Source organism: Falco peregrinus, chromosome 7 (genome assembly GCF_023634155.1).
Source record: "Falco peregrinus isolate bFalPer1 chromosome 7, bFalPer1.pri, whole genome shotgun sequence".
In the NCBI taxonomy this organism is placed as follows: domain Eukaryota; kingdom Metazoa; phylum Chordata; class Aves; order Falconiformes; family Falconidae; genus Falco; species Falco peregrinus.
Genome location: NC_073727.1, coordinates 15,318,739 through 15,344,207, shown reverse-complemented (window position 1 = coordinate 15,344,207; position 25,469 = coordinate 15,318,739). Strand labels below are relative to the sequence as shown.

The 25,469-nt window shown below is 41.9% G+C and overlaps 1 protein-coding gene across 1 annotated transcript in view; it reads left to right on the top strand.

The window, feature by feature from the left end:
* CDC5L (cell division cycle 5 like) overlaps positions 1 to 16,648 on the top strand; it is a 35,106-nt gene extending 18,458 nt beyond the window's left edge. Inside the window, exons 14-16 of the mRNA XM_005239212.4 lie at positions 174 to 371; positions 14,179 to 14,391; positions 16,147 to 16,648. Coding sequence (XP_005239269.1) covers positions 174 to 371; positions 14,179 to 14,391; positions 16,147 to 16,251 — 516 coding nt within the window. The 3' untranslated portion in view covers positions 16,252 to 16,648. The remainder of the gene's footprint in view (positions 1 to 173; positions 372 to 14,178; positions 14,392 to 16,146) is intronic.
* Positions 16,649 to 25,469: the final 8,821 nt, after the last annotated feature.

Below are 25,469 nucleotides of genomic sequence, written 5' to 3'. Positions count from 1 at the left end.
ATAATCCACAGCATCTGTGTTAGATTTCATAGTTAGCTTAACCTGATGGTGAGCTTTTAGTATGAAAAGAGAAACTGCCCCCATGAATTGCACACCGAAGGATTGAAAAGAAGAGGAATTTTCTTGTATCCCATGTATTGTAACTGCAGTTTATTTCTCATCATTTCCAACAGGCACAGGATCTACTGGCACAAGAGATGGAAGTGGTAAAGCAAGGAATGGGGCATGGAGAGCTTTCAAGTGAAGCTTATAACCAGGTGTGGGAAGAATGTTACAGCCAAGTGTTATACCTGCCTGGACAGAGCCGCTACACAAGAGCTAACCTGGCCAGCAAAAAAGACAGGATAGAGTCACTTGAGAAGAGGCTTGAGGTCAGTGTCACTTTTTTTTGCTTTTTGCGCCTGCCTCTTCTTTTTTTCTTTTTTGAATTTTCTCCTCGTGTGTTTTAGGTTTTTTCATTTATTGAAGAGTTACAGGTTACTTTATAAATCATTCAGGTCATTTGGTGAGATTCCTTTGAAGAAGTTGTTGAGGAAAGTTATGTTTGAATGACCTTCGCTCATCTTCCTCCTCCTTTTCTTAGAATATTCCCACATGCAGTTTCTTCTTGCACTATTAGCTGTAACAGCTCATCTCATCCACTTTTTTCTCAACTGGAGAAAGGGTGAAGTTCTGCTCTGTCTTATTTCCACGTGGATCTTGTGCTGTTTTCTCAGTCTCTGCTATTAGCAGATCAGATACCTGACCTTTCTAGTTTGGCACTTTGTCCCTGATAGTGGCCAGTATGAGATACTTCAGTGAAAGATGCTTAAAACCAACATCTCTGTCCCAAAACTCTTCTGAAGTTCTTTCCAACTTAAGATTTGGTTTCTGATTGACTATTATGTATGCAAAGGTTGAGATAATCCTGAATTCTTGCCAGACTGGCTTCCTCTGCCAATTCCAATGATTCCCTCCACAAAAGAGGACAATAGATGTTTGTGATGCTGTTCGACTTCAGCAGGAAAAAGTAGGCTTCCTTATCGGTACATTTTAAACCCTGATTTCAAGTTTGCCATTGTGTATTTGCATAACTAATGTTTTCTGCAAGTACAAAATGCCAGAGTTCAGGTGGCAGCATCTCACCGATGTGTCTGTGTGCAGTTTGAGTCCTATTGCAGGGCACTAATGGACTAAGAACTGAAAACTACATCTTTTTCTGCTGGATGGTGGAGTACAGCGTCCTCCGCGCAACAGTCACAGCCCTTAACAAGGCGTCAGGTTTTGGTAGGGTGTCCTGGGACTGAGGGATTTGTGTGTGGAGAGGAAATAATTTGAGGTATGGTACACCAGGCAGAAGAAGGCAATTCAAACCCTTAGACACTGATTTCCCGTGCCCCGTCCTCTCTCTGGAGTTTCACCCAAACACTCTACACAATACACAGAAATGCACAGCTTTCATGAGAAGCAGCAAACTGGTTTTAAATTGGTTCTTCCCACAAAACATGTGTTTGTTCAGACTTGCAGTAAGTCATGAACTGTTTTCAAAAACAAGTCTCTTTAAATTAGGCAGGCATTGGGTTATTTTTTTAATCTGGTAAAAGGAAACTTTTAAGAAAGTTCTTGTGTATTTAACATCGGACATAGGCTACTGTTGCTAGAAGCAAACCTCCGTGAACAGCTAGTACTGCAGAAATGATACGGGAGGCCGGAAAGGCCAACTTCTCACTTGGTGCATACATATGAAATACGGCGTGGACGTGTGTTTTGGACTCAAGAATGTCACCCAGGTACAGCCTTGGCGGTCGTTAGCCCCCGGCTGGGACCAGGAGCCGCGCAGCCGCAGGTAGCCGGCGCACCCAGCCGCTGTGGGGTTGGAGGCCGAGCCGGTGCCGTGCGGCGGCTCCGCCAGCAGAGGGCGCCATTGCCCCGCACAGCGCTGCCCTGTGGCCGCAGGAGCGTTACCTGCGCGCGCGGGGGTGGGGGGGCACTGCTGGCCTCCCGCCAGCAGTCTGAGGGCTGGACCTCATTTGTCTACCAGTGCTTTTGAAATCTAAATATCTTACGCTCAAACCTGTGTTAGAAGGGCATTTTTTTAAAGTTGCAAAGTCAAAAAGTTGAAGTCAGGGAATGCACAAACGGCATTACTCCTAGCAGCCTTCATTTGCCTATGCATATGTGTTATGAGACAGTCTTTAGTTGCATGATTACATCCTAGTTTTTCCACAGACTCATTTACTGCACGGGGTGGACGGTACTTGCTTAATAAATAGCTATTGAATATTTTTTCTTTTTATTGTTCAGTGTGTGGCCCTGTGCCGTTATGCTGTGCACTGTTTCTGCATTCTAAATTGGTTACTTCTGTGTAGGCTTTCTTGTACTGTTGACTTCTGTTGGTCTCCTCCCAGTATTTGAATGAGTAGGTAGTGGTATGCTTATTGAGGGTATTGAAGCAAAGGAAGTAAGGTCAAGTCATCCATTCGTCAAACTCCTGTTGCATTTGTTCATACTGTAAGTGCTTATTGCTCTGTAGTCACAAGACAGTCATCCAGGAAGCAAAATACAAGTTGGAGGTCTCACCAAGGAAAAAAAAAAGGCATTTCGTTTGCTGCCAGTATTGCATGGGACTCCATGGAAGCCAGTTAACAAAGTCCAGACAGCTGTGTGTACAAACAATTGCTGCAATCATGAGACTTCGCGTCTTGCTGATGTGGCTACATCTCTTCAGATTAGTTGGGAGCTTGGAGCACTGCTAGATAGGGCTGATTGCTTGGTGCTCTTACAGTAAAGTGAGAGAGCAAGCTTGTGTATGTGTTCAGAATAGCACAATTCGGTCAGGCACCCAGGGCCAGCAGAGCTTGCTGTGCCTCACAGCTGCAGGTGCAGTGGAAATACTGCACTGTCTTTCACAACTCATTGCTTGTGGAGTGCAGGTGGACTCTTTGCAAAGTTAAATTTGAGCTGAAAATCTGTCCCAAGTGTGCAAACTGCAGTTTAGTGCAGCTCTGTTGCCTGACCTATTTAAAAGGCCCTTCCTAAAAGCAAGGTACGCATATACAGTTTTCTATGTATAGCTCACCAGCTAAATAATTTTTAAAATAATAAATAAAACCCATAGCAGTTTAATGAAGAAACGAATATGCAATGAAAAAAGCATAGCCATTATTTTTTTTCCTAACTCATCCTCAGCAATGGCAAAAGCCACCTTCATTTTAATGTTTTTTTTTTCAAGGAAAATTGTCTGAAAGCAGTATCAGTTGAAATAGATATTTTAATGGGAAGTATCAGACAACCTTAATGAAAAGCAGGGATATTAGCTCAGCTTTCAATACCCCAAGATACTGCTTGTACTTTTAACTTCCTTTGAGAGAAGAGTAGAAACTGTAAAATAGAGTTTGCCAGCAACAGAAACTGATGTTGGTCAGCTTTGGGGGCTGCTTCTTTCCCTTTATATTGCACTAAGATCATTAGGAAAAAACCATGAGAGTTTAGTGATACTTGCTGGAAACAGCTGCACATCGGGTAGTCACTAATCCTTCCATATGGGACTGCTAACACCCTGCAGATCCTGTTCAAAAAAACCAGCTATTTCTAGTGCTGTCTTCATTGCTCAGAGATTACTGGGTGGATTGATGGTGTGGACAAACAGTCGTCTTTCTCTAATTGGCCTGTTTTCACTGCCTGAGTGATTTAGTGGTAGCAGCCCTGTATATGTTGACATGACTGAAATTGATGGTGGTATCACAAACAGATTTGTGCTGTTATTGATGAACTTGAGAAGGCAAAGTGGAGCAGTTGTGGAGAGCTTCTGTTTGGCTAGATATCCCGTCCAGGCATCAGCAGGGGTAATGCACAACTCAGCAATAGTTTTAATATTGGAATATACTGCTATGTATTAGTAATACTTTTAACTTCTCCTTTATTTTGAAGGTTTTGGACTCTGAATGTGCTACTTAATGTGGTTAAGAGCGCTACAGAATTAGCGTGTGAACTTTTTTGCGTTACGGATGGGGAGTTTCAGGTCCGTGCAAGTGAATCCTGGTGACCTAACTATGTCTGTGGTACAGCTTAGATTTGGCTTGAATCCTGGTGGAATTTTCTGATCTTTCCAGTAGCTTCTAGAAGTCTAGTATATTTGTTCAAGGCTAGGCTACACTGCAGACCTGGTCATTTCAGAAATGGGAGTTTCCTGGTGCTCACAGTTGCACTTAGTAACTGCTTCAGTTCCCTGCAGTATCTTCACTTCTTCCAAGCAATATATTTATAAAGAAAAGCATTCCTACCTAAGGTGTATGTTAAAGTAGGAACCGTATTAGATAAAATGAGATAGCAGAGGCATTTATGTAACAAGCTAGTTGCTTGCCTTCATAGTACATAATGTAGAAACTGCCTGCCAGCATTACTTTTCCTTTGAAGATGGTTCATAGTTGGCTTGCAGCGTGCAAATATTTTTATTAAAACTGTGGTAGTTAACATCATCATTTCAGTTGATTGTTAAATTATAAACACCATGAAAGTCTGCAGCGGAAGAAGCTCTAGTTACACTGTATATGTAAAGCATAGTAAATTAGCTATTCTTTGCAGTATCCAAGGTAGACCAAGATGATAATTTATCAGACCAAAGTGTCCACTTTTGCTTTTGGTTGCAGCCCAAGTCCTTTGAATTAATTTACATTGAAATTCAGTTGCTTAGCTGCAGGTTTATAGGTTACGTGGTACGTTCTGCTGCAAGGTGTATCCGTAACTAGTTTATCAGAAATTGTATTTTAATTTCTCTCTAGTTTACATGCTTCTAAAGCTTGCATTTTCTTTGGGATTTTCAGGTGTGCTGTTACTGAGAAAACACCTGCAGAAAATTTATAAGACTAGGAATAGAGAAATTACTCATAAAGCTAAACTATGGTGGAATCCCCGAGTAGTCAGCTTTTATTGTCACATATGTTCAGTTATACTACTGTGTTGCTGTTGTGGAATATGATTTTTTTTAATAAGGTCTGTTGGGACTATAGTTGGCACCAGGGGATAACATCTGAGGGTTATCAGTGGTCTTCAGTGGTTGTCACGGTCCACTGTCAAGCTGTTCAGAATCTGATAGAGCTGACAGTTTATGCAAGACCACTGTTGCAGTGTCTGATCTCTGCTTAATGTACAGTTCATCATCGGAGTATGTGTATTTATAGTTCAGTGGTTTTGGAGGGTATATACTTCTCCTGGGTAACTCAGATTCCTAGGGGTTCTACCCAGATAATTGTCTTTATCAGTGTGAACATACTTTTACTGTTTACCAGAATGGTTACCATGCAGCTTGTGCTATGGCTGGGATGGTTTTATCATTTGAAGCATTTGAAGTTAGCAAATGTGGTACTCATCTAAAAGAAGGGCCAGAAGAAGGATCCGGGGAACTACAGGCCTGTCAGCCTGACCATGCTGCTGGGGAAGGTTATGGAGCAGCTCAGCCTGAGCACCATCAGGCAGCACATACAGGACAAACAGGGGATCAGTCCAGCCAGCATGGGGTTATGACAGGCAGGTCCTGCTTGACAAACCTGATCTCCTTCGGTGGCAAGGTCACCCTCTTAGTGGATGAGGGAGAGGCTGTGGGTGCTGTCTGCCTAGACTTTAGTAAAGCTTTTGACACCATTTCCCACAGCATTCTCCTGGAGAAACTGGCTGCTCATGGCTTGCACAGCTGTACTTTTTGCTGGGTAAAAACCTGGCTGGAGGACCGAGCCCAAAGGGTGGTGGTGGATGGAGTTCAATCCAGCAGGCGGTGTTCCCCCGGGCTCAGCGCCAGGGCCACTCCTGTTCAACAACTGTATCAGTGATCTGGACGAGAGGATCAAGTGCACCATCAGTCAGTTTGCAGATGACACCAAGTTGGGGGCGGGGGGGGGGAGTGTTGAACTGCTTGAAGGCAGGCAGGCTCTGCAGAGGCATCTGGACAGGGTGGACCGATGGGCTGAGGCCAGTTGTATTGAGGTTCAACACGGCTCAGTGCTGGGTCCTGCCCCTGGGTCACAGCAACCCCAGGCAGCACTACAGGCTCGGGGCAGGGGGCTGGGAAGGTGCCTGGTGGGAAAGGGCCTGGGGGTGCTGGTCAGCAGCCGGCTGGGCATGAGCCAGCTGTGTGCCCAGGTGGCCATCAGCATCCTGGCTGGTATCCAAAACAGTGTGGCCATCAGGACCAGGGCAGTGATTGTCCCCCTCCCTGTACTCAGCACTGGTGAGGCTGCATCTCAAATCCTGTGCTCAGTTTTGGGCCCCTCCAAGGAAGACACTGAGGTGCAGGAGGGTGTCCAGTGAAGGATCTAGAGAGCAAGTCCTGTGAGGAGCAGCTGAGGGAACTGGAGTTGTTTACCCTGGAGAAGAGAAGGCTCTGAGGGGAGACCTTATGTCTCCCTACAGCTACTTGAAAGGAGGTTGTAGTGTCTTCACTGAAAGGGTTATCAGGCATTGGAACAGGCTGCCCAGGGAAGTCATTGAGTCAGTATCCCTGGAGGTGTTTAAAAGGTGCATAGATGTGGCACTTGGGGATGTGGTTTAGTGGTGGATTTGGCAGTGCTGGGTTAACAGTTGGATTTGATAATTTTAAAGGTCTGTTTCCAACCTACATGATTCTATGGTTTCAGCTTGTGTCAGATAGGGTCAGTGCTACTTTTGTGCAGCTGCCCCCTACCATTGCCTCTGACCTCATAACCATTGCTCTTGTAACTCTGTTGTAGTCTGGATCAGTTCATAGAATTGCCAAAAACCTAATTATTTTTAGATCAAGCAGCAGACCCTTTTCCACAGTTGCTGGATTATTAGATCATCTTAGCTATAGCACATCACATCTTTGCTTGGAGAATTTTGGAATCATTGTGGGATCCACAATAAAGGTAACCCATAACCTATAATGAGGAAAGCAATACATAAAAGGTTTTTGTGTTGCCAGGGATAACTTGTGTCTGCAGTAAGAAAAAATGTGCCAGGGAATATAAATGGATTTAGCCAGAAATCTTGCCTTTTCTTTGTAGTGCAGGTGTGTATTCATTGCCTGGTTTTGAGCAAGTCCCATGAGTTCAGATTTGATACACCTTAGTTTAGCCTCCTAACTAACAGATCTGCAGTTGCCTTAGGTCCCCTTTGGTTTTGGTACAGATGAAGCTCCTCCTGAGAGCACCTCGGCCCACTGAAGAGTTCAATTTCCCTCTCAGGTTTCCTTTTTTTTTCTCTTTTTATTATGGAGGCACCTAGAGCAAGTCAGATCAGTGAAACAAAACTGGGTCTTATTGTCTCCCTTGATTCTTCTGTCACTGGGAAAGGAGTAGTGTCTAACTTATGGGGCTCTGTAGTTTTGTTTGCGAAGCACTAGTAGACCTGTGACTGAAAATCACTATCTAAAACTGCTAAATCTTTAAGTGTACTTGTACTGTCTGGGAAATAGTTGTCTCTTCCATTTACAACTTGTTGAGTTGAGCCGGAGCTTTGTATCTTTGCATGTTAGAAGTCTGGGAAAAAACCCCAGTGTTCACTGCCCTTTAGGAGAATTAACTTACTGTGTCCTTGGTTTTCTCCACAAATGACATTTGCAGTTGGCAGCTGCCCTCCCCAAAACCTTCATTACCATGAGCAGGAAGGAGGAAAATAGATAAGAGTTTTATTCAAATCTAACTAGTCAACTCTTAAAGCAGTGACATTTCCCATACTGCCAACTGAACAGCTTTAGGAAACCAAACTATACTTCTTCTGTTAAAGAGTTATTTTCAGAGGGAAATGCTACTAGTTGACTTTATACCAGTTCTGTTACTGTGACTGACTTTGGGACCTTTGGAAGGAAGCTGATGAATGCCAGTAAGGAGGGTTCTTCCTATACACATTCTGTGACCATGCCTATGAGTCTGGAATTTGTCTTCAGATTGGACTGTTGTGCTAGCCTTTCTTCTAAGGTCATAATTTTTGGGGAGCTGGATAACTTTTTGTATAGAAAAAAGTTTTTCTGCATGTCCTCAGTCCAGGATGTGCCAGAACGGAAATGAGCAATGCAAAAGTTCTTTTAAGAATAAACTTAGACTGCATAACAGTTAGTTTTTATTTGGCCAGTTGCTCGTAGTAGGGTAAGAGGGGTTTTTGCTCTGTGTCTAAAACCATTGATTTCTTCTGCGGTGGTTGGTGAAATCAGGTTTCACCTTTGGAAATATAGTTCATAATGGGAATTTATGTGCTTAGAAATAAAGGTCAGCATTGACAAAGCTCTTCATTGCAAAAGGCACACCATCACTGTTGAAAATTGTGTTTGAACAGGTAAAAGTATAAATTGATATGGAAGCCACCTGATCTGCAGGCCTATTGCTCTTTACAGCCTGTCCTAATATGAAGCAGCATTGTCAGAACTTGTGAGTTTTGGGCCAGTGTGAGTTGCTGCTCATAAAGTAACTTGCTTCATTTATACTTGCCTAATAGTAGCTGCTGGAATAGAGTACTAGTGTACTAGTGACGTCTGTAAGATCATAATGGGGCTTCTGCTATATACTGAGAGGGAACCAGGCTGTTTGCTAATTTATTTTATGAGCTTCCACAAGATTGTTAGCCTCTTCTCTGGAAGGGACCAGTCCAAGAACTCTGGGCTTGCAGTGATAGTTTTTGAAGGTAATTACACTGTGCTCTCTGCCATATTACCTCATCAGACACAGCAGTAATCCATGTTTGCTTACAGTTAATCAAAGCTGTTAGCCTGAGGTAGCTGTTGCTGTATGTGATCTTACTGTAACTTTCCTCCCACTACCCCCAGGGAGAGGTAGTGTTTTCAGGAAAGCCTAGTAAAAAATAAGTTAGTCGATTTTCTTCTTAAAGTATGCTCTTCTAGATGTGTTTTTACTGTGATTGTGATATATGGGTATCACTGATAATACTACTAGTCTTAGAAGCAATTCCCAAATAAAAATTTTCAAAGTGGGCTTTAATGTCATCATTGTAGATCAGTAGTGACTGCTAACTTGCTCAGTAACTTTCTGTATTATTCTAGACCTAGATAGGTGGATGCTGTGAACTTCTGTGGGAACAGTTGCTCTTGATGTACCCTGTACTGTCTTTACTCAACAGTCCTGCCAGCTTGTGTTAGATGTTTGAAGGCAAGTTGTCATAATTTGTGAAATGTAGTTCAAATGGAGATTAATCTTGGGTTATTAGTTTTGACTGTGAGTAGAGAGAATAGCTTTCTGCAGGTATCAGTAAGCCTTAATGGTATGTGATCTACATAGCAAAGTACAATATAGGTATTTATGTTGAGGGTTCCGTATTAAATTGGGGAAAGATAGTTTTATATGTTCATGCAAGCTTTGAACATGTGGTTTAGTTTCAGCTGGGAGGTGCAGTTGCATACCAGCAGCACCTTAATTTGAGGATCACCTGTGACTGAACCTTTCCATGAAAAACTGTGATACCAGTCAATTAGATGACAAAATAAGATTTAATCCTCTTGAAAGTTACTCACACTGTCCCTTTGTGACTGCTGTGACACTAATCATCACCTTGTACCCCATCATAATGTGAAGTAAGCATCATCTTCAGTTTTACAGCAGTGTTGAAATTGTGTCAAGCCGTGAAGTGGCAGGCTTTGTAAAGAGTTTTGCCTGGTCAGAATTTAGACAGCTGAAACAGTGTTTCAAGCCAAAGAATGGAGAATTCTGTCCAAGAGCATGGAAGTGGGAAAATATTTTTAAGTAGAGCAATTAATGAATTTATTTTTCAAAAACATGCTATCATAGAGTGCACCATCAAGTTTGTAAAGGCCACCTAAACATGCACAAAGGATGCCATAGTGTTACAGTCATTGTCCCTGGGGTGGTGTGAAATGCTGGTGAAAATTGGTCAGTGTAACCTGGCGTTGAGCAGAAGGCTGTCATCTTAGTGTGCATTGTCTCAGTCCAGCTACTCTGGCAGACTGAGTCAATATGCGGCAAGTTCACAAACCCTGCTATTTAAGTTAGTGGAGCTCCTGCCAGCAGAATTGAGTATGGGAGGACCACTTGTGGGTCTGAGGTGAGGAAGGAAGTTATAGTAACATTTGGAGTAGTCCTATATAGATTCCAGGAGTAACCTATTCATCCAGCGTAGCTGAAGCTGGCAGAGGATTTCTCTGCACAAGCTAAGCAGCTTTATGATAATGTGTTGATTCTCCAAGGTCGCGGAACAAGTTGGTTTACTTTTGAATATGGTTCTGGTAAGAACATGCAGCAGTTTTTCTTCCATGTTTTTTATCCATCAGGCATGATTCAGAAGATCAGTTGGAAGACAAGAGAGCTTAGTGCTCTTCAGGGATTTTCAGAAGCTCCATGTTTAATGGAGGGAAAACAAAACAGTCAGTACAGGGAAAACCAGCCCTTTGAACTGAAGGAGTGGTGTCCTCAGCAGACTTAGTGAGATGAGGAATTGTGAAAATGTAGTTTTGAGGGCACTTGAGCCCTTCCTTCCTCAGGGTCAGTTTTTCTTAACATTTTTCCCACTGGATGTTAGTTCTTGTAAGCAGTCTTTCCCTGTTCTTTGTTGTCCTTAGTTAAACCTTACAACCAACCTCCTGTCTAAAATGTCCTTGCCAAATTTAAACCCATCTTCCTTTCTCAGTGGACATAAGAACAGACTAATTTTTCACAGTGATCTTTGGCATATTTAAAACATGTGTCTGTCTTCATTTTCTAACAAAAATATGGTAGTGAAAAAAAATTATAAACCTCCCTGTTTTTTCAGTTGGTCTTCCTTTTCTAGATCATATTTTATAAACCTCCAGTTATGTCTGTTGCTTTGTTCTGGTTTCTCTTCTTTGACTCTCTAGTGTAGTACTGAAAACTGAACACTACTAGGCATGAGGGAAGGCTTTTACGCAAGAGATTTGGGATGGGATGAGGCGCTCTCACTTGCCCTAACATCATATATAATTTTACCCCATGTATGTACATGCTGTTCCCGTTTTGCTATAGCTGGTACAAAAGTCAGTGGAACCAAAGCCAGCCAAGGAACAGTACAAAATAAATAAGTGGAGAAATCTTTCAGATGTCTTTATGTTTTCTGCTAGGTTTTGGGGGGAAATAGTTGTCAGATTTTACGGAAATCTATTTCTTAGCTTTAAGCAAATAATGTAGACTACTGTTTAAACACACCTCTTCATAACTGCTTGGAATTTTTAGCTTGGTATCTGAGCCTTAAAATTTTACGAAGCTTGACCTAAAAATCATACGCAGTTGTTGGCATTAATGCAGCAGTCAGCAATTTTTAATAAATAGTATTTGTTACAAAAGCTGAGACCTTCTTTTGACCTTTTCGTAGTAGGTCCTAAAATCTCGTAGTTGAGAGGAAGGACGAAAGGTGATGAGTGTTCGCATTTCTCTCTATAAGCAGAGAAGGAAGAAAGGGCTGTTAAGAAGGAAGAAAGGGCTGTTATTTCTGGGTTTAGATACTTGGGAGGCTCTTTTTTTTTTTTTTCCCCTTTCTCCCCCTCTTACTTTTCTTTTTACAGCAGTGAAGCCTATGATAATTCAGTATAGACAAGGAACTGAGTATAAAAGCCAGGGCTGAATAGCAGTGTGCAACCTAAGGAGCTCTGGTAGTTAAAAATAAGAATCTATGTCCAGAACAACTTGGAAATATGCAGTCCAGTTCTCATTGTCTGAAAATTTCAAGAGTGCTTAAATAATCAGGGTCTAATACTATAATAAGCATTAGATTTGAGCTGGCTTTGGTTTTCCTTGGACAAAAAAAAATGCTTTATTGTATCTCATACATTAAAACAGTAGATGCTTAGGGTGGGACTGATCCACCAGACCTTAGGTAACGGTGTCTGAGCAAGCAGTCTGTGCTCCCATCTCAGTCACTGAGGAGCACTTCAGTGGTGTGCTTAGTCTCGTTCTGAGGCCCTGGATCAGTTGAACCATGCCCTAGAGTTGCCAGTTTCTCTCCTGATCGTGGAAGGACCTCAGGTGAGAGGCTCAGATGTTGATGTCTAAAGCCAAGCAACGTGAATCCCAGCCTGAGTGTGTAAAGGTGCAAGATCAACCCAGTAGTGCCACTGCTACTGGTGATACTTGGAGCATGCAGCTAATTCAGGACTTCTGACTGCAGTGCCTGATCCAGTCTTGTTTCTGTGTGGTGGAGATAGTGCTTTTAACTGTATTTCATGTTCTCAGGTACTCAGTGTTTAACATTTTATTAGAAAATTAGACTGCTGACGGATCTTCACTTGGGATGACAGAATAGTGGAGCTTTTCTGAATGGTCTTTTTTAACCTGTTCTGGAAGAGTGACATTCTGATGGAAATTTCATTTCACACCAAGCATGCTCTACGTTGTCTGTAATGCTGTGAAACAACATGGAACAGTTGATCTTTGTTACATTAGACCGCTGTTACAAACAAAATTCTGTTTGCCTGTGCATCTGTCTATTCCATGATCTCTAAATGTCAGTGGCTCTCAACATACGTTTTTCATCCAAGAAGCAGTAATTGGAAAATAGTTCATTTACCGCACAGCTGTATTTGTTGTTGCAGTAATAGCATATTATTTACCAGTGAAGACATTTAAAGCTTTCATACTTTTCCATCAGAGAGTATCCTCACAAATCCCTAATCTATTTATTTAATTTTCTCTAGATTTATATAAATATTGAAAAAGAGACGCCTTTCTGTATGCTTAAAGCACCTTGGGCATAGCTTAAGTCTACTTTGCAAACAGAATCTGAAAAGCATAGCAGTCTGCATCTCTTTCCCCAGGAGCAAACCAGACAGCTCAGAAAGTCAAATTTCTCTTTCACTCACTCATTAACAGTTTGCTCCCTTGACCATTCACTATGTTTATCTCTGCACCACCTACTAAAACTGTTTTAAATGAGTGAATAAATTGTTAAGGAGTAGAGCATTTTACAGAATCATGCAGCTGTATAATAGAAGGTACTTTAATAAAATTGGACAATAGAAAGGTTGATGAAATAGCTTGGTGCACAAGATTGTGATGGCTGCACTAATCCTAGTGGCTGTGGTGTTTGGCTGACTGTAGTTACCACTGTAAAGGATACATCAGAAAGTAGTGCCTTCCCAGTGGAGTTTAGTTTCATTGGTAAAAGATGATATCTTGGGTAATTGTAGGGTTCAGAGCAGGGAAAAGCTTCTGCTTTTTGGCTTTGTATGTAAAAGCGTTTGCCAGCAAAACTTTGATTTTTAAATCTTACTTGATTACTTGATACTGGATTAGTTAATCGAGTAAGCTGACCAGCATTCAGCTACTGAGACATTTGAATCCAAGCAGTCTTTCTGAGATGCTTTATGATGACCTCAGGAATGAAGGGTCACCACCTGTTGTGTTCTTGTCATTGCACCTGGGTGGTTCTTGGGATATGACCACATTTGGGTTTTTTTGGATTTGCCTTTCATGCCTTTTAGAACCAGACAGTAGTTGGTGTCTCTATTCTGTCCTACCTCTGTGAGGATTTAGTCTTGGTTCTTTGTCTCCTGGTGTCCTGAGAAAGTGCATGCAGAAGGTGGTAGGGTTGAATTACCATTTTAACAGTCCTTCTGCTGTTCCTTGCAGCGGTGCTTCCATGTCCCAACATTGGCATTCATTTGCCACTCAGACCAGTCTAAATGTTTTCATTATGGTTCGCTGCAATGGAGAGACAGATTCAGAGCTGCCTTAATGTTCCTGATTGCTTTTTTGCTTTATGGAGTATGATTTAGGTGAATCCTGTTAGGATAAGCAGAAGAATTGAAAGATGTGGCTGGTTTTGCTGACTAAGAAGATAATTTTGAAAAATAGGAACACAATCTCTTTATTTAGTTTTCTTTTACTAAGGCAAATAGCATCTCCTGTGTAAGTGGGATGTAGCACAGCAAGCTGTCACATCACTTGGCTGCTTACTTAGCTCAGCAACTGCAACAACTCCTGTCTGTTAAACTGTATTCAATATAGTGTGTTGTCACCCCTGTTTTGGCTAGTGGATTTCACCCGTGGAATAATGTATTTACATTGTAAAGATTTTAATCCAGAAATCTAGGTTGTTGTAAAATGTGCAGTATGATTTGTTAATAGAAATCAAAGAACTTGATCAACTTGATAATAGTTCCACAGACAGGGTTTTACTACTCTTTTTTTTTTTTTTTTTTTTTGTTGTTGTTATTTTTTCTCTTGACTTTTGAGTTCTGGATAAATAAAACAATTCTTGGTTTCCTTCTGGCAGATAAACAGAGGTCACATGACAACTGAAGCAAAGAGGGCGGCCAAGATGGAGAAGAAGCTGAAGATCTTGCTTGGTGGTTATCAGTCTCGAGCAATGGGCCTCATCAAACAATTGAATGATTTGTGGGACCAAATCGAACAGGCGCATCTGGAGCTACGTACTTTTGAGGAACTGAAGAAACATGAAGATGCTGCAATCCCTCGGAGACTGGAGGTGAGATTCCTAATGTAATAGGTCAAGTACAGGCACTTTATGGAAAAGATGGTTTTTACAAGGCATGGGCTCTGGGGTTCACAGCCTGAGTTTGTATCAAGTATTTAATGTTCTTTTTAAATTACGCTTTTGGCTATTACCAGACTTCTCTGCTATTTGCTTCAATATCAAAGCTTCTGTGATATATATTAGAAGCTGGGACTAATCTACTAGTGTGTTCTTCAACTTTGTTTTTATTTTATTTCCTTGTGTGGTTTATTTTATTAATCTTCTGCAATGCATATCGGCAGAAGTTCCATATCTATCTTAATTCGATTTGTTTTGTTTTTAATTACTGTTAGAACTTAGGGTAGATCTGAAACTTCAGTGAAGCTTCCTACTTCCTTAAAAGTCAGTGGACCAAATGCTAGTATGTACTACAGGAGAGTCTCATTTCTTTTCACATGTCGATTATATTACTCCCTCAAGCTGACAATGTTGTCAGACTTGCGGATGGCTGGACTTGTAGAAAGCCAGTACTGAAGTGGGGTTATTGTGCTGATTTATACATGGCTGTCAGTTTCAGAAGCTGAGCAGTTGTTCTGTAATCAAAGTTTTGAGCCATCCTCAGAGTTCAGGGTGTTTGTCTGCAGTCCTGTTGCTGGCTAACAGTGTGTGCGTGTGTCATCTGGACCATTGTTCTTGAATACCATCACGTGCCTAACTGGCTGGCATAGCTTTGAGAAGATACTTCTTTCTCTTTAGCAGCTTTAACTTCAGCCCAGAACTAGCAGAAACAGGTATACTCAGATACCTGAAAACAGTTCCTCAGAACCACTGATCTTAGTTTAAGAATCTCCAGGATATTCTTCTCTGCTGTATTCCACTAACAAGGCAGCTCTCAACCAAGACTCAGTCCTAGGCTTGAGCCAGTGCCAGGCTTACTTTCCAAGAAATAAGTACTCATTTGCACAGTTTTTCCTTTGATGCCTTTTTTTTTTTTCCTTCCAGAAGAGAGGGCTCCATTCAGTTATAATCATCTCAACCACTTGCTTTTAGAAAGATAAAATGTATCAGTTGTTAGAACTGACTTTGTGAAGAGCCTTCAGAAATGCTGATAGATGTGTTTACAAACTCAGAAGTGATGATTGATTTAGTGAAAGTTAATGGTAAAAATGTATTAAATAGCTTGATAGCTACTAGTAGCACCTGTTTTTTAGTAAATAACACTTTACTTGTTGGGGCTAATCCTCAGAATTCATTTACTGTCTCTTCTGATACAAGAGTAAAGGAAGATCAAATGAACTAGCAGCTGACAGTTTTAGAACAAGCAGTAGTTCTTCATGCACTATGCAGTTACAGGACAAAGGCTTGTGGAAGCCCTTGTTGTAGGATGCAGGGTTAATTAGGAAGATTGCCAGAAAACTGTTTTGAACAAACTCAGGGAGGAGGAATCTATGGATAACTGTTAAATACAATGCACTGCTTCTGGCAAGTTTCCAATTTGAATTCTCTTCTCTTAAAGCATTTGGTATTAACTGCTGTCAAAACCAGGGTAAGGTACCTGACATTTGAAATATGATAACTGTGATTCTTAATGTTCTAGATCAACTGCTCCATTTTACATTTATATTTTAAATAAGTAATTTTAGCAATGTCCTGTCTCAGTTCTGACCCCTTCTTCTGAAGGAACTAAAATATAACCTTTGGTAAAGATCTTCATGGGTGTGGCTGTTGGAAAAACTGACTGGTTGCTTCATTTAATGTTTTCCTTAGTGTCTGAAGGAAGATGTGCAGCGACAGCAGGAGAGAGAAAAGGAGCTGCAGCAGAGATTTGCTGACTTCATGTTGGATAAAGAGACTTTTCAAGCAAAGTATTAAAGCACAAAATTTCCATTTGTCACTGATGTAACATTTTTAAAGTGTACAGATACTTCTTCAGCAGCTTTTCCCATCAGTTGCAGAAATCAAGTGTAGTCTGCTGTTCACAGCTTGTGAAGTTCTGTTCCTTTAATGAACTGTTTCAAATGCTCTAGGTATGAATGGCTTTGGCCAGTATTAAAAAATTGATTGAAATGTCCAAAATTTTATTAAAATAATATTAAAATAATCACTGATATGATTTTAGCCATGTCTTCATTTGCTAGGGTAATCACATTATTCCTAGTGTTTTATCAGTCTTAAGACCTGTAAGATACATGCCTGCAGAATGTCTTTTGAATAAACCTGGAATGTTAAAAAATAATTAAGAAATAAAATGCCTGTCTTTTAACTGAAATTGAATCCTCCCCTATCCCAGGCATCTTCTGTGTTTCTATTAAACTATCTTTCTTCCCTTCCCCTGCTGATGCTTTTATTTTCCAAAACTAATTTCTAATAGGAAGGACCTGTGCGGGATAATTGTGGTCCGTGTAATACCATGCTTCTTACTCTTCCCTGTGCATGTGACTGAACACTCCTGTTTGTGTCAGGATGTTCAAATGGTCATCCTGGCAGTAAGCATAACTTCACCATCCTGAAACAGGCTAGATTTAAGCTTCATAAAAGCATCCAGCATAGCCTAATGGTTCCCGTAGATTTCAGAAGAAAATATACTCTTAAATTTTCTAAGTATTGATGCTTTTAAAATCATCTGTGCGTAATGCATGGGCCTTCCACCTGGCTGATGAACCTTTTTCTGCTGACTTTTATACAGTGGGCTGAAGGACATGGGTAACATCACAGTCCTACCTTGGCCCGGGCCTTGTGGAAGATGGCTGTGAGGGCTGCATCCATGTGACTTACACATCACAAGCACTGGAACTCAGTTGCTTGTTCTATTCAGTGTTTTGGATTGTCCTTTGTTCTGGCTCTGGACTGTTGTCTTCAAGCACCTCCAGGTCACAGTTTGTGAATTAGTGTAGCCAGGGACACTGGCAATGATGTGGCAGCCCTGATAGCTTAATTGCGTGTGTCTATGCTGTGCCAGTTAGCCTGAGTGCTTGGGGGCGTGCTGGAAACACAGTTGAGATTACTGCTGCAGGCACAGACATGTCATCTCACAAGGTCACCGTTGCATGCCATTGTTGGGAGGTTTGTGGAGTACCTCCTGAGCACACAGTAATTCTGTCATCCTTGGTAGGATTTCCTGTTGTTCCTTGAGAGCTGGTTACTCAGTGTGCCTTGTTGCCCAGAGCAGCCGTGCAGTGAGGTGGAAAAAAGCTCCCTATTTGCTCATCCTCTCACCACATCTCAACAGGTTTTCATTTTCTTGCTGCTTTTGACTGTTCTGAAGGGTAAGGGTAGGATTACTGAAAGAACTGAATACATTATTTCCTATTCACTGAGGTACTTTCCTAAATCGCACCCAGAATCTTTCTCTCAGACTGTGTATCCAGACCACATGAGTTAGATGTTACTGTTTAAAATTGTCAGCTCTTCCCAATGGTTTTAATACATGCATTTGCCAGTCAAGCATCTTACTAGAGAATTTCTTTCTTGTTTTTATTTTTGTGGAAGTGTTCGTCACTTCAGGGATCCATCTTATTTCCAGCTCTTACACTTTGGGTGTTTTGAGCAATTGTTTGTGGAAATGCATAGGGAAAAAGGCGAAACCATATTGTTAACGGCACAGAATTTAGCAATTAAATACATCCAGTTGTATGCATCATGCAGTTATGTTTGTACATACTTGAATTTAAATAAGGACTTTGCTGTTTGCAATTTTACCATGTCACAGAATGTCACTTTGTTTAAGCCTTGGGAATATTACTGGGGGATGCTGTCAGGGTTGTGGTTGTGTAGCTGTTTAAATGCCATCCACAGTGATCAGTGGTAATCGGATTAAAGGCAACCTGTCTGCTTTCTGCTGATCACTGGCAGAGGAGGTACACAGCCAGCCTTAGAATATCTTTCCTTTACTCACCAGGACATCATTCTTCTGAAGTATTAATGCAATTATAGACTACATACTTCTAGAAATGTGTTAAATATTTAACCAAACCAGAGCACATCTGGAAAGAAGTTTTAAGCATCAATCTTTTAGCATATGGGATATTTTAGCTTGGATGGTTATACCCAAAAGGAAAAATCATAAATGCAGATCATGACAGTTCTTGTGGTTGTGTGGTAGCTAGAGATATTAACAGAAAACCCTTGTAGGTTTACCAATACCACAACTACAATTATTTCCTTTCTGTTTAGGGCTGCAGCAGAGCCTCTTTGATGTTTTCTGTATTTTTGACAGCTTTGGAGCTAGACAGGTATTAAAACACTGCCTTAGCAAATATTTCTAAAGGCAAATTCAGGAGGACTGATAAATCGCAAAAGACTTCATTCTTGAAATGCATACAATTAAGCAGTCATTAATTGTAGGAGATAAGTATTTGTGGCATGCAAATCAGCAGATGCAAGGTGATTATATTTGAAAAGTACCTCCAGGAGCTTTGTTCACTGTTTTCTCCAGTTTGCTTACACGATGCTTAAGCAATTCACTGTTTTTAGTCAAGAGTTTTTGCCCTGAAGTTTCTGCCTATCTCAATAATGAAAGAAAACTAATGAAACAAAGTCTCTAGCCTTACTTAAAGCCCAATTGTACCCTACTTTGGCTTTTTACCCGCCTTGAGCTGCCAAGAAATCCTGCTGTGAGCCAGAGGGAGACCCTTTTGCATCTAAAGGTGCTCAAGTCCCTCTGGTGCTTCTTGAGCTCAAAAAGAGTGCTGGGGAAGGCTTGGTGTCAGGTACTGCTGAGGGTCCTAAATGAGCCTTTCTGTAATCGGGACTGTAGCGACCAGAGGACAGAAGGTGCAGAGGTGATAGTAAGTTATAGACACTCCCTCTTCCCCATCTTGACTTTATCCTAGATTACTACTAAAGCTTTGGGCCATTATTTCGTAGACACAAAATACTGACAGAGGTGTGACTGTGGCACCACTGCTGCCTCCTTTTTCAGAAGTATTTTGATGCCATGGGACAGTAACTTACCACTGGCAGATGCTTAAGATGTTGCCTGCAGTTGTTAGTCCTGGCTATCCTTCACAGCCTCAGTGCCCACTCCAAGGCAGCCAGTCTTAGATCTGCTGAAATCACCCCTAAAACTTCACAATGGGTACTCTGTGCATGAGGGAGTGAACTGAGCAGAATCCCCATGTCCTGAGGGATGTGAACTGAGCAGCAGAGCCTGACTAGACTGTCTCAAGATCAAGGAGTTCAGGTGTGGTAGCTTAAGCTGGAGTGCTTAGGAAATTTGTTCAACCGAATTTGGGTGCTGGTAGGTGTCAGTGCTTCCAACAGCAGGTGGTGATGGAGCTTGGACTTTCTAGATCTCTTGTTTGGGCTTAACTCTAGGTTATGTCCCAAACAATGCTCCCTGAATCTCTTTCTAAAATGCTTTGTAATCCAATACAGATGTTTGGTGGACCCAAGAGTGGCCAGCACACCTTGACATCAAATTTTTAAACTTCAGAATCCAACCACTGATTTGGTCTTTGTTTCCAAGAACAATGGTGAGTATAACCACAAACAGTGAAAACTAGTTTACAGCAGTGGGTAAACCATAACCTGACTGAGTAACAGAGGTGGGATTGGGGTTGTGTTTTGGGCATTAACAATTATTTTGAAAATTATTTAACATTCTCCCTGAGAAATTCCTTCACTTCCATTTAGCATGCCAAGATAGAGCTGCAAGTCTTCAAAGAATTTCAGATGATGATTTTCCTCCCTTCCTGGAATGGCATTTACATATTGGATCAATCCTGTAGCTGGAGCCTGCTTCAAAGTCCATGGAGTTGATAAGACTGTCATTTGCTTCAATTGAGTTGGATTCAGGTACCTGGGAAAGCTAATAGGGCAGCATCATTAAATTACAACAGCTGAGTGTCTCATCCAGCCGGCAGATAACAAAAATCAAGTATGAGCTGGAGTTGAGGGGGAGACTTCGCTAAGGTACAGGAGGTTCTCTGTGAGAAATCCAAGGGAGCTGGAGCCAGCTCTTCAAAACATGGCAAATCTCCAGAGGAATAACCACTGTCTTAACAGTAATTAGTCACTCCAGCCAGCAATGGCCAAGATACACTGTAGTTCTCTGGCTTCCTTAAGCAGGGACTTAGAGTGGCAACTAAAGGAGCATCTTGTCTTTGCCCATTGCTGCTTGTTCTGCTTCAGCAACCGTGTTTGCGGGTGCAAGCATTGGGGCAGCCACATCTGTGTTAAAATGCATTAATCCAGGTTGGTTGTCCAATCCCCTGTACAGACATGAAGTGGGGCAACTTTTGAGGTCAAAGTGAAGGTGGAAGTGGGGTAGAATTGCCTCTGTCAGAGGCTGTCCTAGTTCATGGTCTGCTTAAAGTGACTGAAACATGGTCTGCAGTGCTCCAAGACAGGTAGCTAACGTGAGGCAACTGCCCACAACTAGGCACTCTGACCGACTCAACTGGATCTGAACCCCTGATGATAAACACTGGAGATTCATTGCTTTTTGCAAACATGGCCTGAACATAGATTTCTAAATAAAATACATCAAAACCGATGTCTGAACGGGTTTGGGGTTTTTTTTGGCTGCAAACTAGCTAGCAGTATCCTAAACTAATGTGTGAACTTTGGCTTGCCTTCGACATCCCAGGACAGTGATGTTGCTGGAGAAGATGACATTATTGTGGTCTGGATTTAATCTCCCTCACATTCATCTCAGGAATCCAGCTTGCAGTTATCTTCTGTACCGTAGGTTCAAAGCAACACCTGTCTTCCAAGGAGGATTTAGAAGTGAGGTATCAAATAGCATTTCCCCCATTTTCTTAGCTGAGTGAAATGCATGTTGAAAAATAGCCAAATACTCATCTAAAAGCAAAGTGTCCTTATAACTGATTCCAGATTTGTACTTTTTGCCTTTCTGGGACCCCAGCTTGTTACCTTTGCTTATGAACAACAGAATAGCTGTCTCTGCTGGTCTTGGAGACTTGTACTCACGTTAACTCACATGGGACCGAGATCAGACCCTGATTCAGAAAAGGACTTAAAAGATGTGCTTAACATATATGTAAGCCAATCCATCCCTGTATCTCCATTAAGTACACAGAATTGTCCCACTGTTTTAAAAGTTCAACATGGTCTTTAAGGTCTTTGTTGAATTAGTGACTTTGAAGCAAAGGGCAGTAGCAGTGGATAAAAAGAAGAGCGTGACTTTGAAGCAAAGGGCAGTAGCAGTGGATAAAAAGAAGAGCTTCATTTTTTGGTTGCTTGCAGGCACTGCTGTTAGGTAAGTCTCTCCTCTCCCCTCCAGCTCATTAATTTTTTTAATGTATTTAAATGAGGTGGCTTTAACCAATCCCTGCTGCCTTAGGCATAACTGTGATCCGCACAGTAGGTGAAAAGGTAAAGAAGTGGGTAGAAGGAGTGTTTTACAGCATCACTTCTGCTGTTGGTAGGATTACTTACGGTAGGTTTGGTTGTTTGCCAGTTGTTGGGGGGTGTTTTCTGGGTTTTTTCTATAATTTAGTAATAGATGCCTAAGTGTCAGGGTTAGAAAAATCTAGCTTTCAAGTCAAAGTCAAAGGTTTTTCACATATCAGATTAGACAGGGTCTGACTCATTAGATCGCTTTCAGGTTTCCAAGTTACAACCGTGGTTCTGAGGTATCTGGATTCCTTAAGGATTCCTCAAAGGAAATGCAAATACCTCTTTTAAGATCATTTATGTACATTGAAAGCATTTACAAATTGTGATGCGAGGAAACACAGGCTATTTTATTATTTGTTCAGTTCATATATCAGTTCTTTTGCCAAGTACATGCTACAGGTAAATGCCTCATAGGATCAGACAAATGTGTGTGTTAGGTTCCCTTCTTCTCCTCTCACTCCTTCCCCTCTCCCCCCGAAAAATGAAATGTGGGTTCTATTTTGTATAATTATCATGCCAGTAGCATTTTAAAGGGCGTTATGCGGTTTAGGTGAGATTGTGGCCCCAGTGAAACCAATGAGGGATTTGGCTTCGGTTTCAATGAAGCTGAAATTTCCTCTCCTCTCCTCTGCTGTCTGTTTTTGATGAGCCCTTCTGTCAGGAGAAGACAGAGATCCCCTTTTGACAAATAGTCATAGATGCTTAATAGAGTTGAACAAGCCAACCAGGATTACGTTTTTAGCTCTATGGCCAGCAAAATCTATTCCAGAACTAATTCTGATTAAAAGGACTGAATCCACTGGTTGAACCTCAGACACACAGGCACCCCTGAAGTAAATCAACTGTATGATTTATTTTTAAAAAACGCAACTAATTATTGCACTGATCTTTATAATAGCTGGCCCTTGTGTAAAGCATTGATTTCAATGCTGTCTCTCTTATCTATTAATGTTCATTATTAATGTTCTTAGGGCTTGAGCAGGACTATCACTGTAGCTGGATCTTAAAAAGAGTGTTTACTGGCCGCATTAATTAATCTGCATGGCAGACCATAAAATTACTATAAATAAAAGTTAAATTATTCCACAGATTGTGTCCCCCCGCTTTTCTTTCTTAATTCGAACTCACCCAAATCAATTTCTAGCACAGAACAGGCTTGCTCCTCCTTGGTCTGTGCTACCAAAGCATTATCAAGGGTTTTGGAAGAGGTAGGGTCTTTCATTAGACAATATAGGTGAGGAACAGACATTCATGAAATCCTGAACTCTGAAACTAGATTCTCACCTTCTTTTTCCAGCTGGTTTATTCAAAGATATTCTCCTTCCAAACCACACTGCTTCTATGTCCTTAGCTCATCCTGGCTACAGCAGTGACCTTCAAAGATTTTCGTTCCCCTTTTTCCAGGTTCTTTAGTTGAAAAGAGAAAATGCTGGTCTTCTTGCTTTAAGTTCAGAGGAAAACAAGACAAAACCTAAGAGCAGCAAGTCCTTTGGTGAAAGAGAAGAGACCCCCTTTAATACTAATGTCCCCCAGCTTTCAGGCATTGGTGGATCACATGTGCTTCAGAAATCACTCTGTTGACCTGGACTGAAGGAGCTCTGAGCACAGAACCTACCTGGCCATGATCAACCTGCCTGGTTTTCATCACTGTTGACGTGCTGAACATGGCTCAAACCCTGACTGCACCATTGCTTGGTGACTTGAGAAATGGGAGAGGGGGGTTTGAGAGGCCTCAGCTCTGTGGGGTAAATTCCAAAGGTATTACTTTGTGGTGCATCTTCACATGTCTAAACCCAGCCTTGGGCTTTCTGGTGTTACAGAAACCTGCCTCATTACCATGTAATAGCTCCATGGTGTTTAGTTTGGCCATGTGAACCTCTGACCAGCATCCTAACAGGACTCGTGTGCACCACTTGCAGCCTTGGCCAAGCTGAGTCCTGCAGGGTCACCAACCTGCAGAGCAGCTAATGGAGAAAGGACCCAGGTTACTGGGAGAGCAGAAGGAAAGCCTCACCATCCCTGGCTGCATCAGGGCTTCCTTAGGGAGCCAGAGCAAAAGTCCAGAAGATGTAACCTGGAGCAGAGCACAAACCCTGCTTTTCTCCAGGCCAGGGAAGCCCCAGCCCTGCACTTCCCAGAGCCTCTCTCCTGCATCCCCATGTATTTTCATGGTGTTTTCACCCCGTGTATTAAATGCATGTTCATGGCTTTAGAGGGCCCTGGCCAGTTCTGTCCCTGTTCTGGCAGATGATCAGTCACACAACTGTGTCATTTCTGTACGACAAAGTGCCTTTCTGGAAGACATAGCAAATCTTCAGTGCTGTCAGGAATTTGAAGTTCCAGACCTATGGTGACACTTTTGCCAGTCCCAGAAATCAATTGTGTAGCACCACTATGTTGCCTGGAAATGTCCAAATTCCAGTGAAGGCAGAGGTTTTTGGGTCTGGTCTCCTGCCTGGTTTCTAGATAGGAAGATGGGAATAGCCGGCCACCCTCTATCTCACGAAAGGATTGTACAGAAAGGAAAGTAGGCGCAAGAACTGTATTTTACATGGTTTATGCTTGCTATAGCACATCCTGTGGATTTCATTCTGTCATCCTTAATAATGGCAATGCTACCAAAGGCCAGGCAAAAAAAAAAAAGAGGTCCTTGAACCTACCATCAACATAAATTATCCCACCTAATTCTAAGTCACATTAAACCAGGGGTGAACTTAATCATGGGGACGAGGAGAGAGTAGTAAATCCAATTTCCTAGCAGGTCCTATAATGTATTGTTAGCAGCAAAACAACCCCTCCAGCACTGTATTTAACTTCCTTTTATTGCAAATGCCTTTTGGTTAACAGCAAGGATCTGTTTTAATTTTACAGTTACCCGGTGACCACAGGATGCAGATTGTGCATCACCAGAGAATGTACAAACGTCTGTCTGCCTTCCCTTGTTCCAGCAGCAATGAGTGATCACAGGAGCACGGCCAAGCCGATGTGGCCACGCAAGGGGCGGTTGTGACTATCAATTGAAGGAACTGCCAAATCAGCCCGAAGAACAAGGGTTCACAGCAAAAGCTTGTCTTGGAACCACGCATGTCTTGGAAACACCAAGCAAAAGATAACCACAAATAATGGTGAAGACTTGGCCAGGAGAGGTCAAGAGATTAAAGCTGGTTGGTAGGTACCTACCTACCTACTAGGAAGTCTCCTTCAGCAGGACAGAGGGTTGCCAACCCTTTGGTGTTGTAAGGGTCAGATTTTTCTGAAGGATTCCTTGCCTTTGGATGCAGAGATACTGAGTGGTACCTCCAAAAGTTTTGAAGCATATGAATGAATGTAGTTGTGGCTGCTTACACTGTGCTGAACTCCAAAGTGGGGGCAGGGTTATACTGTACCTGGCCCTTCTGGGGACACCTTGGCTTGTGTGAATCATGGTGGTGTTCAGACTAGAAAAAAGCCTCCAGCCTAGGCCAGTTCTGGGCATGTTTGTGACAAAGAAATGAGAGGGCCTAAGAACTGCAGAGAGCTTTTTTGGGCCAAACTAGCTAAATTCTCTGCGAGTCCCACTTGCAAGCACTTAGGTCTTTCTGTTGATCTCACCCAATGTACTTGAGCTATTTCTGGTTTCTTCAGGACCATGAAACCAGCACCTCTGTCCCATTGGTTTCAAGGAGAAACAGACACCCAACCTGTCTGGACACTGCTGAGAAGAGCCCTTGGCACAAAAGGAAAGTTGC